General features: G+C 35.4%; 1 protein-coding gene across 3 annotated transcripts in view; it reads right to left on the bottom strand.

Moving 5' to 3' along the window:
- LOC149803583 (queuosine-tRNA galactosyltransferase-like) overlaps nucleotides 1–13,387 on the bottom strand; it is a 58,535-nt gene that overhangs the window by 17,019 nt on the left and 28,129 nt on the right. For 2 of the 3 annotated variants that reach the window (XM_089953328.1, XM_089953330.1), the window contains exons 4-6: nucleotides 12,733–12,797; nucleotides 7,341–7,406; nucleotides 571–666 (exon numbers count right to left, since the gene is read on the bottom strand). In XM_089953328.1, coding sequence (XP_089809454.1) covers nucleotides 571–666; nucleotides 7,341–7,406; nucleotides 12,733–12,797 — 227 coding nt within the window. The remainder of the gene's footprint in view (nucleotides 1–570; nucleotides 667–7,340; nucleotides 7,407–12,732; nucleotides 12,798–13,387) is intronic. The other variant, XM_089953331.1, reaches the window with a different exon arrangement.

The raw sequence follows: 13,387 nt of genomic DNA, 5'->3' as shown, positions 1-13,387 counted from the left end.
CATTAGAAAAAGCATGTTATTAACAATTATTATCGACATGATTGTAAAACAAGGATTCAGTTATTAAACACCCCAGTCCCCTAACTCCCCCCCTTGCGGTTATCTCGATGTTTAAGATGATTTTTTCAATTTTTGGAGGTACCTCAGTATCTCATGCCATTGCTTATAGTGCAGTGAATGTTTGTGGATGCTGTTGTGCGTGAGTTATTGAGGGAGAGGTGTATTTTGTAAAAATTTAAGCACATTACTAACATCAAATATTGCAATATTTATGAATTACATTTACTTGTGTTTATGTCCTTTACCAGCTGTATTGTCACCAGTACCATAAAATTTACTTCTGACTCAGCATGCCATGTCACAATTAAATGTTACCTGCAAAATTTACAGGTCTTTGTGGCATTTACAGACTCCAAGTAGTAAGGTTACTCCAGCTTGATTCCCAAATGAAGGCTATGTTGCCAGTATTACTTTTAGTATTTATCTGCATTAGTGTACAAATAAGCCAAGTGTTCAACTATATTTAATAAAAACAATGTTTATTTAGTTATTATGGAGTGACTGGACAACCTGTGTATACAGCTGGTCATGTGACAATGTGTTGGCCCATTTGGTGTATCTCTCTGTTGAACCTTCAGGCATCCGGTGGAACCTACAGCCAATTATCTGAAAAGAACACGAGTTCTGTTTTTTATCCGAGTGGCCATGCAATCAAATGTAGTAGTTATTACAGTTTATTATAGTTTACTGGACATCATTTTACTATAAAAGTCTGACAGTACCTTACAGAAATGACCTAAAAATAGATTTAGAGAGAACTTGTTAAATATGAACATAATTTTCTTTGTGAAAACAACAGTACCTATTGGACAATTATATCTGTTCCAAGAAAAAACAGCTGAAAAGAGGTGTAACTTTTATATGCTATAGAAACCAAATAACTGCTAAGGCAGACAGTTAAAGTAAACCAGTTGAGAATATTCCAGATCCTTACAAAGGTTGCAGACAAATGGTCCATAAAGCCTGAAGCAGAAATTAGTTTATATGCCAGGTAGTTAAAGAATGAAGCATACAGTTTACAAAGGTTATTATAAGCATACAGTTTAAAATGATTATTATAGGCAATTCATCAGAAAATTATTATGAATACATAAAATATGATTCACATCTTTATACCATAGATGCAAAAAAAATGATTCTTCTAACTCTGATCAAAGATGTGCTTTCAGCTTTAAAAAAATATTTTAAGAAGTATTTGGGTGGGGGGTTAAAACTAATTTGAAGATTGTAAATGAACAAAAATATCCAAAAAGATGTCCCCTGTTTTTTGTTAGTATCAATGCATAGTTTTGTAAAGAAAAAGGGTAGGTGATGATGGGACACTAATGATGACGGAGAAAGCAGACAACCAAACTCTAGTCAGGAATCCAAAATAAAGCTGCATGCAAATTTGCTTGAAATAAAAACAAGATCAAGAGAGCTCTCCACTGAAGCAAAAGCAGATGGGTCTAACAATCCAAGGAAATAACTCATGATGTGGCAAACCGATAGCCAAATTGCAATGATAATTTAGAGATGTGTATTCAACTTTCTTGAAATCCCATAATAATTAAGAGAATTATATTGTCAAAATAAAAGTGAGTGAGTCCAAGAATCAGAAGCATCAACCTTTAACTATTCCAAATGTGATGCAGAACAAATGCTGAAAAAACTAACTCAGCTATGGTATCACGAAGATAATGTTGATAAGAGTGGATGAATCTGGCAATCACAGGCCATATCTCGGTCTGAAGACACGTTGTATGATGGACATGTAACTCAGCAACACTAACAATCAATCTTAGCCAAGGTCTCATTAATATCTAGTGCATACTAAATTTGTTTGAAATGCAATAATGAGGTTATCATCCAGAAACAAAAGTTGGTGGGTGTGATAATCAGGGGAAGTAACTCTGCTGTGATGTAGAATGCTGACAATTGACCTTACGCAAGGCCTCATCAATATCAACTGCCATACCAAATATGATTTGAAATTTGTTGATAATTAATCGTCATTATGCATAAATGAAAACAGAGGCACACTGCCTCAGTAGCAGGTATAAAAGGTCCAGGTCTGAATCCTACCATTGGATCAGCTTGGACTGGCTACTCTGGTGTGTCCTAGGGCAAGATGAAAGTGAATGTATCTGACAACCAGGGGTTTTAACTTTGACAAGAATCCCCTGAAGGGACTGACACTCTTCTGGGCAAATAGAATTTCCAGCAATCTAGATAAGACCATTCTTCTTTTTAACTGGTGAGTCATGAAACCAGCTGTGGTATTAATGAGTAATAACTAGAATTTGAAGAAAGTCACCATTATGGCCATACTACATGTCAGATTGGCACCATTTTCATTTAGGACCAACATGACATCATAAGAAGTCTTTTATTGAAATCCACATTTTGATATGACCATCTCTTCAGGAGGAGTAGATATAACAAGATGTCAGTTCAATTCTATTTTATTTAAGACCAATTTGACCCTGCTAGAAATTCAAAAATAATATAGGAAGTTGTTTTTCAGAAACAAATGTGAGCAATTCTGAAAATCAGGGGCTATAAATCCACTAGGCCACAGCTGATAATCAACTTCCCCTGATCTCATCAGTATCAAGTTGCATCCCATATTAGGTTGAAACACAAAAATAATTTCAAGGAACTAATCTGCTGAAATAAAAGTTGGTGTGTTTGACCAAACAGGCCTTAACTCAAATAAACAATGATGCAAAATGCTGACTATAACGTCACTGTAAATCAAACTCAGTCAAGATCTCACCACTATCAAGCTAAATACCAAACTGGTTGCAATGCAAGAATAATGAAGGAAGTTATCATGTAGGATATAAAGTGGATGGGTCTAAAAATCATATTGTTGATGGCATCCGTTAGTCTTGAGAGATGATGGAAGTGCGCCCATAAGAGATGTCCTGGTTGGTGGTTGTGCAGCATCTGCTGTGGCTATGTAGTCCAACACGGCAGTGGCAGTCCTTGCTGCACTTGAAGGTTGCATCTGGTGTTGGTTGCTTCTTCCTTATAACCAGTAGACTGCTGCTTCCCGTGTTGTGTCGACGCTGCGGAGCGAAGCTGGAGTGTCCTCTCCACAGCTCAAGCCTGGGCAGGGTGATATGGAGAATCAATTGTTGCCCATGCAGTTGATCCCCCTCTCCACACAGCTGGTGGATTCAAGGGAAAGGACAAGCCTATATGTCATGGTACCAGCTGCATCACAGGAGTTGCCGAGATGACACTGAAAGCAATGCCAAGTTGCCTTAGGAACTCCGTCTCCAGATTTTCTGTTGGGGTTTACTCCCTTAGCCTTTCCCATGAGAGGGTATAGTTGCAAGGCAGCGAAGGTTTGAAATCGGAGTTTACCTTCTCCTAGATGGGCGACCACGCAAGGTTAACGAGCCCCATCTGCCCGAAGCATCTAGTTTTGAGGCGCCAGAAATTCGCCTGTCATCCCTTCTCCAGTCAGTTTAAACATGTTCCGCCACTTGTGAAGGCCTGAAGCTGGATTTGGTTGTCAGAGGCTCTATCAGACACAAGCCATTGGGAGATTTCCAAGGAAAGTGGGTGCTTATCTCCCACATCCACCCCTGGCGATGACATATTATAACTTCACTAAATGATAATGTAGAACAATGGCAATCAAACTAGGTCAATATCAAGCTGTACACCAAATCTGGTTGAAAAGAAAAATAATTAAGAAATAATTAAGAGAGTTACTGTACAGAAATGATGGTGGCATGGGCAGATGGCTGGACAGACAGACAGATAGAAAGACATAAATAGACAAACAGACCCAATTTAACATCCAGTTTTCTGTTTTGTCTCCAAGTGAATGGAGATTATTCAGTGTTGTTTGTGATAATTTTACATGATTACACATTCAATTAACATAATGTTTGTTTTAAATGAATGTGCTCTATTAACAACCTGCCTTACAATGTAAAATGCTGGTTAGAATATCTCCCAACTGAAAAGAAAGTATTATACTCTTGTGTCGGAATTCTCGGGTTTACAAAATTGCATTGTTGGCAAGACATTTTATATACTGTATTAATCATATCTGCCATATTCCCAGACAGTGTTAGGGGTTTTGGAGACTTCAAAAGTATGTTTTGAGGTAGGTCCCAAAACGAATCAATGCACATTACCTACAAAAGTAATGTTGTCCAATTGAGAACAAGCTATAGTTTCATGATGATTCATGTAAAGTATGAACACAATCCATCAGCAGTTTTGGAAATATAACCCTTTACCTAACAGAGTGTATGGCTTTTTAGCCCTTCGATATACATATAGCAAAGTTACCCAGTGCAGTGCACTATAAATAAAACACCTGTTACCTATTCAACTCCATACACATAGGCCTGCCTGTTAACTGTTAATCAGCGTAGTATATGTTACGTTTAACAGCAATTTTAACCATTTTACATTTTCGTACACATATGTATCGAAAGATTTAAGAGTAAAATCCAATCATTATAGCTGTTTAATTATTTTTAACAGAAGAATTTTTTATGTGCTTTAAAATCTCGAGAGAACTCATTCACCATCAAGTCAGTGAAGCCGCGTGACTACATCACTAAATCAGCTGAATTTGATATTTTATAAAACTAATTGCTGCCTACATCAATATCAGAGCCTTTACCTAAATTATTGAAGCTTTCATAGTTGTGATTCTAATCATAAAAATTCAAGTAAATACTGAACGAAATCTGCAAACTCCTATTTGGAGAGTGGATAATATGACCCAGTTACTTTAAATAGCAGATTTCACCCAGAGCATAAACAGTGACCATGTGATATGACATAATGGTCATTCACACCAATGAATGTAGTATCTAATAGAGGGTTTCACCGAAGGTGGCACTACGAAAACCCACTCAAAATGGCTGCTGTTTACATTGGGCATCCATGAGAATGGTGTAGAGGCATCAAAAGGCGCTTTTATGTGAATCGGGTATAGGTGCCCAAAGGTGCTTCCATGCGAATGGAGTAGAGGCTTGCATGAGATAAAGTGATAAACAAAAGAAATGAATTCAACCCAAAAATTAATACAAATATGTTATGACTGACGTAGACCCAGGGTATATGGGGTGACCGATTGTTTTGCAGAATGAATGACCTCAGTGTCCTAATAATTCATCCCAAGTATGAAAACAAACTATCAAAGGATTAAGGAAATATAAGCAAATCACCATATTTTAACCATTACTTTCATGCAAATCTTCTGAAAGTATGACCTTGTCTCCAAGATTAACAAAGCAAGTGAGCATGTCACAGAATGAAATGGCTTATCTTCATCATGATTCATGAACAGTATGAGAATCTATCATATGGCTTATGAAAAGGAAATGCAAAATTTAACCATGACCCTTATGAACTGTTGATTCTGCCAAAGTGATTGCTATGTCTAGTTGTCATAAATCATCAAATAAATAGCAAATTATTCCTCAAATGCCTCAAATTAAATTCTTACACAAGGATTTTTTTTCCAATTATTGTTCAGATTTTTTTTTTTACATTAAGACAATTTCATGTATATCAAACCTTTTGCCACAATTCTGATTTTCCCCCCATTGCTTCAACACTATCCATGTGATCATCAACTTGAATATATGACATGAATCAGAATGATATCTGAAATGCCAACTAAATAGCAAATGGCAACTATATAGCAAATGGCAACTAAATAGCAAATGGCACATATAAATTATCACTAACCAAAATTTATTTGTAAAAATTTAAACACAGATCTACAGTGGATGGCACTATTTCTTTCAGTCATCCACAAACATTATGGCAACCTTGACTGCACATAAACAAAGACTACCAACAGTGGGAATCAAAAACTGAGCTGCAAGTTCCTAGTAATTTGACTTACTAAAGGTTTTGACATTTAAAAGTATCTAGTCAGTATATTGGAAGTTTATTATACATGTTGTGCAATTAGCTTAAGAATTTATTTCATATAGAGGCTACAATGTTACATACAAAAATTTGGTAATGTGAATTATGCTTTAATAACCAACTTGAATTACTTTTGTATGAATTAGAGAACTACAAATAATCTAATATTGACATGTTTAACAAAGAAACTGCTGAGAAGAGCAGCTAAAATAATGTTGGCTATTAATAGAAAGTAAACAGTTAGAACTCTGTTAAATACAAAGGTTGACAAGGTTGATTAACCCTTACCAAATCAATATTAACATACAAAATTTAAAAAATTGCAGTATTTTTCAAGGTATATTTTCAAATCAAAATGATCACAAGAAGTTCAACTGCAATCAATTACAAATGCTGACTGGATAAAAACATGGTCTAACACACACAGAGAAAACATCAAACATCACTTACTTACTCTAATGGTGCTATTTTGTGTAATGAAGTCCCATAAATATAGGTGTAAGAGAAATGTATATATAATCTCAAAACTAAATTATTCAAACATTACAAGCAAATTCTGGCATCACTATAATTTGTGAACATTTTATAGATTGTGTAGATCTGTGTCTTCAATATTTTTCTAATTGTGTGTGTGTGTGCAGAATAAGATAATATTAATATATTAAAGTTGTTGAATTCAAGATTTTTGTTAAATTTTGCTTTATGTTGCCATTTCTGTCAAGTACATGTTCTATATATAATACATTTATGAAGCTTTTTCCAACCGATGTCCCCAAGGAATAAAACTGGGTGACATTCATAAAATAAAGTTTATTATTATTATTACCTACTTGTAATCACCAAAAGAATACATGGAAGTGATTGCATGTGAGTTAGAGTTAGAACTGGACTCATATTTAGTTTGAGAATATGTAATCAGGATGTGATTATGGTCTGAATGCCTACCCATTGTAGGGGCCCCAAGAAGCCGAGTGGTCTAAAGCGCTCTCCATTACAGATCACTGCCATCTCACCTCTGTCTGCGTGGGTTCGAGTCTCGGAATCAGCCAATGTGGGTATGTGAGAAAGCTTGCCAGTAGCTTCTCGTGGGTTGGTGGTTCTTTCTGGGGTTTTCCCGGGTTCTTCCTCCACCATTAATACTGGCTGCCATGTATAGCCTATCGTGTGCTGAAAAATGGCGTTAAACCCTACAACAACAACAACAACCTACCCATTGTATATGTATGTATCAAAGAGCTCATCTTACACTGTTTGCCTGGGACTTTGCTGAATGCCTACCCATTGTATATGTATGTATCAAAGAGCTCATCTTACACTGTTTGATTCTGACTTTGCTGAATGCCTACCCATTGTATATGTATGTACCAAAGAGCTCATCTTACACTGTTTGGTTGGGACTTTGCTGCTGCAAGCTGCTGAGCCACTCTGTTATTGCACATCACATCATCCTGTGGAGAAAACAGATCGTTACAGTCTGCAGAATGTAGGTCACAGTAATCTATCATACCAGTATAAGGTTATGATGAGAATAGGAACTCAGTTTTGACTTTTGTGACCCGTTAGTTAAAAGATGCTAGTATTCTGTTTGGATAAAAATTGTGTTTACAAAACATATATGCATAAACTGCAGCCTTGTTTGATGGTCAAGGTCACCATGACCGAATTTTGATCAGTCTGCTGTGGTGATGGACAATCTGATCTAAAAGCACTTTTTATTTTAAAAAATTACAAAACTTTTTTATGACAGCTGAGATGTAAAAGTGTTTATTGAAAATGAATTATTTCTTGACAATTTCTTCATAAAGAGATTTTGAATTTTTTTTTATCAGTGTCATGTGACTATTCCAATGACAGGATGCATGGGCACAGGTATCTCCGGTACCAATGTCACTGATAAACAAGTCATGCACTTTCAACTTTTATTATCGAATTCAAATGCAAACAAATAGCACATTAAAATACAAGGCTTAACAAATCTACAAGGCTATATTCCAGGATAAAATAACAGAAAAATTTTTATATTGCAGTGCAGTGCTCAGTGTTTAGGGATCTGCTTGATCATGAGTTGTGGGTCATGTCAGTTGTGGGTCATGTCAGCGGTTTTTATTGCTGTCTACTGACAACACCATCAGTTAATCCACATCATACTCAGGGTAATCAAAAGCAGTTTAATAGCTAAATGGCTGACTACTCAATCACTAGTTCTTGAGTACTGGTAAAACATTCCTAAGTCTACATTCCAGCTGTATAAAAAAAAACCTGCTTGGTGTATGGAAGTATTTGATCCTATTTAGAATTATTACAAATTCAAAAAATACAATGTCTGTAAAATTGGAGGGTCTAGTTATTTAGGTGACTTACAGTAATCTAAAAAACAAGTTGAATAATGATCTTAGTTGAGGTGTGAAAAGACATATGGACATACAGACCGATGTACTGAAATGCACATGAATGCCAAAGTGATCATCGTGTTGAGCTTCTAACAAGGAAGACTCAACAAAAAACTGCTCCACAAAATTTTATGACAGAAAGCATTCTTGAATAAAGATCTTTTAAATCAATACAAACAATGGTGATCCACCTTCAAATTTTGGAGTAATTACAAACAAGGGTCCCTCAAAAGTCCTGATGCTCTACTGCTCAAAAAGACTTTCCAAAAATTAAAGACCATTGCTTTGTTTTTTATTGTTCAGTGTTCGCAACCATCTCTGATACTGTCAAAGTGCCATGTTCTTGATGTAGTTTAATCAATTTATGACAGTTATGTGAGCATACTTAATATCTTTATAAATATTCATTAAACATGAGTCTTTTCATAAAGATTATATGACTTTGTAGGTTTGCTTATGTCACTGAAAAGCATAAATCTTGAGCACGTCAAGCAAAGTAAATAAACACCTGTGGATGTAAAATGTGATCTGGATGAATGAGATTCGGTAAAAACAATTAATAAGGGGTGGTCCATTTAGTATGTAAGCATGAAGGGGAGGGGAGGTAATCCAAATGCATCCGCTTGCGTATGGAGGGAAACCTTGATAATAATTTCTCTAATACATAACCTGTTTGACTGTTCAGTTGGCATTTGAATTTTAGTGGATGCTAGACAAACTGTTTAAAGTCACACAGCTTATTTCTCTGATGCAGCCAGACATTCAGTGTCGATGGACTATCTGTTTTATTAAACACTTTAATATTATTAATCCTTCATGGTTTCTGAGTGGATTAAATATAGGTCGTTCTATGGAATTTGGGTGGGGTGGGGTGCATCAAGCGTACATACACAGGTAGGGTGTGTGTAAAAAACTATGCATGTGTACGGGGGTGGGGGTCAAGGTTTGCCAGATTTTTGTATATGTACTAAATGGATGGCCCCATAAGCAAAATATGCATCTAAATTTTTTTAAATAAATAAAGATATAAGTGATACTAAGCCTGATATGCACTGTGTAAGTTGTTGTTGTTGTTGTTGTTATAGGGTTTAACGCCATTTTTCAGCACAAGATAGGCTATACATGGCGGCCAGTATTAATGGTGGAGGAAGAACCGGGAAAACCCCGGAAAGAACCACCGACCCACGAGAAGCTACCGGCAAGCTTTCTCACATATCCACATTTGCCGAGCCTTGGACTCGAACTCACGCAGACAGAGGTGAGATGGCAGTGATCCGTGACGGACAGCGCTTTAGACCACTCGGCCACTTTATTTTATTTCATGTTAGAGAAATCAGAAAATATGCACATGCAGAATAAATAACTAAAAAAAATCATAGGAGTTTATAAGAGTTTACTGATATGCTATTTGAACAAGATCTCATCACCGCTTTATGACAGATCACAATCTTGCCAATTTCCTCTTGGCAATTTTTGTTTAATAAATGTTATCATTTTATGTGCATTTATGTCTTTGGACACAAAAAATAATCCCAAGATTTACCATCATTAAAGTACTGAGAAAATGTCATATAAAGAGTTTTCTATTTTTGGTAACCATGGTCAAATCGAATGGCAAATTGGTATCATTTGTACAAAATTTAAAACCTTAATGCAAGAATACTTTGTGTCAAATTTGTTTAAATGGTTTTTCTACTTTTCATAATGGTGGCTATAGCTGATGGTGTATTGGCATCTTTTGTTGAACTTGAGAGACATACACACATATGAAATTTGGTTTAAGTCTGTTAAGCAGTGTTGGAAAAGATGAAAATGCTGAGAGAGAGGATACACAATGCATGCATAAATGACAGCAAATGAACCATGAGATCACTGATGGACCATGAGATCACAGATAGAATATGAGATAACAGATGGACCATGTGATCACAGATGGACCATGAGATCACAGATGGAACATGAGATCACAGATGGACCATGAGATCACAGATGGACCACGAGATCACAGATGGACCACGAGATCACAGATGGGCCATGAGATCACAGATGGACCACGAGATCACAGATGGACCATGAGATCACAGATGGACCACGAGATCACAGATGGACTATGATATCACAGATGGACCATGAGATCACATGGCCTAATGTTCTGCTGAGTTAGAAAAAAGTATTTAATAAAATTTGACCAGATTTGGCAGAAAGCCTCTGTGAATGAAGACCATTCCATCTGGCAAAAATCATGCTGATCTGTTATTTAAAATGACCATCATCAAGTATGGTGGACATTACTATAAAAAGAAATTAAACAACTTTAAAATTAAAATGCAAACAGAATTGGATAAAATCTAACAGAAAGTAACAGTAACAAATTCTCTTAAATTCTGTTCAGCAGTTCACGACAAGCATGATCTCTTTCCTAGAAAATTGAATAAATGACAGAGCCTTAAAAAAATGTTAATACATGAAACAAAATATGTCATTTTACAATCACGTCGATAATAAATTTGAATAACATGCCTTTTCTAATGAAGTTGTTCGTTATTCTGTTTAAATAACATTTATTTTCAAAATGTTCAACATGTGAAAGATCATTCCTGCTGGTTTCAACAACCATCATGTGTATGCAAAAATCTGTGTATTATGTCACTGCCTTTTGTTTTCTTGATGAGTCTGGTTCCTGTAGGTGTTTAATAGTTTTAATAGTATCCTACCAAATCAAGAGTCCATAGAGCAGGGAACTAGATTAACTGTTGATACACCACCAAACAAAATTCCTTTTTTTCAAAAACACGCAACATTTTTTTCGTGACACAATCGTCTACGTCAAAACTCAATTTTGTATTGTTTAATTAGTATAATAATGATGTTGTGATTTCATTGAAAAAAAAATGAAACTTCTTATCATCCTTGAGGATATCTCTAAGTGTCAGTTCAAGAATTCTCTGAAACTCGCTTGCCCACAATGGTCCGTATCTGTAAAATCAAGCTCTTTATTTTACGAAGTTTTCATTTCACTTGGCAGCCTTGCTATCTTTGCTCAGTTATGAAAGAGTCGGTTAATTTAAGGTAGTTTATGTTACATACATACTGACATTTATAACAGTATTTGACTGATCAAATGAAGTGAGTTCACCCGACATACGACTGGAGCTGCTAGATTTTAAGTTTGTATGATTTTTGTGCCTTTTAACTTTTCTTTTATTCCAACTCCTTTTTTTTTATTCAAAAGACTTAATTAACGTGATAATACAAAGAAGCCCAGCTTTTAATTCAGTGCAACAACACAACAAATACTTTGGCAAGTCAGTTATCAAAACACAGTTGGCACTTAATTAGGTTCTGAGAGAAATGCTTGCAGATATAGCTGTTACAGTAGATTGACACATTTTATGTTTAATTACAAGAGGACACATTGCATTTATGACGAATACACTTACAAGAAACTAAAATTTCAATTGGTAAAAAAGTTATTTAATTTTTATTATTTATTAAAGTACTGCCTCCACTTGGCGTAAGTGACATTTTCACTGATTGAAATTTCCTTACATCTCGTTAATTGTAGTGTACTAGGAATGTCATTTGGAAAGAAAATGTAAAAAATTGTATGACCTATTTTTAAATTTGATACTTCATAGTGTTAATTGAAATTTCCAGTCCTATCTACCATTTCTGATGATAAAACGAGCAATATATCAAAGTTTTCGTTACCAATTTTGATTGCGATTTTCTCCAAATTCAACAAATAGGGATAAATTTTGGGGGTATTTTCTGGTTTAAAAAATGAGATCCGTGCCTGACCCTGCGTTATAAGCAGGTTCGCGAGTTATCAGGGTACAAGTTACCAAGGGAGTGGTGTTGTGTGTTGGACTCATGGGTCAGATGCAACAAAAACAACAAGGGTTGCCGTAAAACCCACTTTAGCTGCAGTAAAATATTTGAAAGAGTTCCATTAGATTGAATGGATGTCAACTGGGTTTAGTGGATATCCTCCAGACATACTTTACATAAACCATTTGATGTGAACAACTAATTCCTTTCCCCCAAGGTATCTACATCAATAATATTTTGCGATCAATCTGAAATCTGAATACATGTACTCTGTATATTTGTGTAATTCTTTTCCATGTTATTCCTGTCTTGTCAAAATGAGAAGCTAAAGAAATCTGCAAGACAGCAGCTGATACACTGATATATTGTGCCCAGACCACTACAAGACTCATTATGCAGGCCCTCCTCATCCCACACTCTGGCCATTAAACAAAAAAATCCACAAATCTGACATTCTGTAAACAGAAACAGTCCAATTTTTAGTTTGAGGTTGATCTTCTTTTCATATTCAAAGAAGTTTTGGCGCCAAATATGTTGTCTCAGCTATGCTTACCGCATCCAGGAAGCACAAGTATTTCCCACTACTTTGCATCACAGCTCTGTTCCTGGAAAAACCAGCTGAAAAAGAATGGGCAATTCATAAGCAGTTGGATATACTATTTTATTGCAGGAAATACTGATTTACTAAGTTATGTAAATTATTTAAGAAATACTTGTCAGTGGATAACAGTGCAAGGATAGTTGTAATGTATTTCCTCTCCATGGAAATTTAGTGAGGAAAGTTGGCAACATACATCATTTCAAAGCCAAGACATGTAAAAGGTCAATGATCAATCTAAATTCGTATTGATTTCAATGCTATCTTAGTGGCATCTGCAGATGTGAACAAAATCAAACCATTCTGGACATTTGATTTTTCAAGAAAGTAATATCACTATCTAAGAAAAATATACTCAAAGTAAAACTTTAACATAAACATTTAGCTAAAAGTGCAATAATTCTAAAACAAGATTCCTTCAAATAGACAAAATTTCATAAATGCAAGAAAAGACGAATTTTTCTTCCTTTCAACTGCTGAGTGTTGAAACCATCTATAATATTCTTGAGCAATAATACAATTTTCAAATCTGCTGCTGTGATGGACAAATACGATGTCAGACTGGTACCATTTTCATTTACAACCTAGTCTATATCATTCAAAATATTTT

The sequence above is a fragment of the Sinohyriopsis cumingii genome, chromosome 3 (genome assembly GCF_028554795.1).
Source record: "Sinohyriopsis cumingii isolate HCF-2022 chromosome 3, ASM2855479v2, whole genome shotgun sequence".
Lineage (NCBI taxonomy): Eukaryota > Metazoa > Mollusca > Bivalvia > Unionida > Unionidae > Sinohyriopsis > Sinohyriopsis cumingii.
Note: the sequence above shows the minus strand (reverse complement) of the source record. Positions and strands in the feature narration are given on the sequence as shown.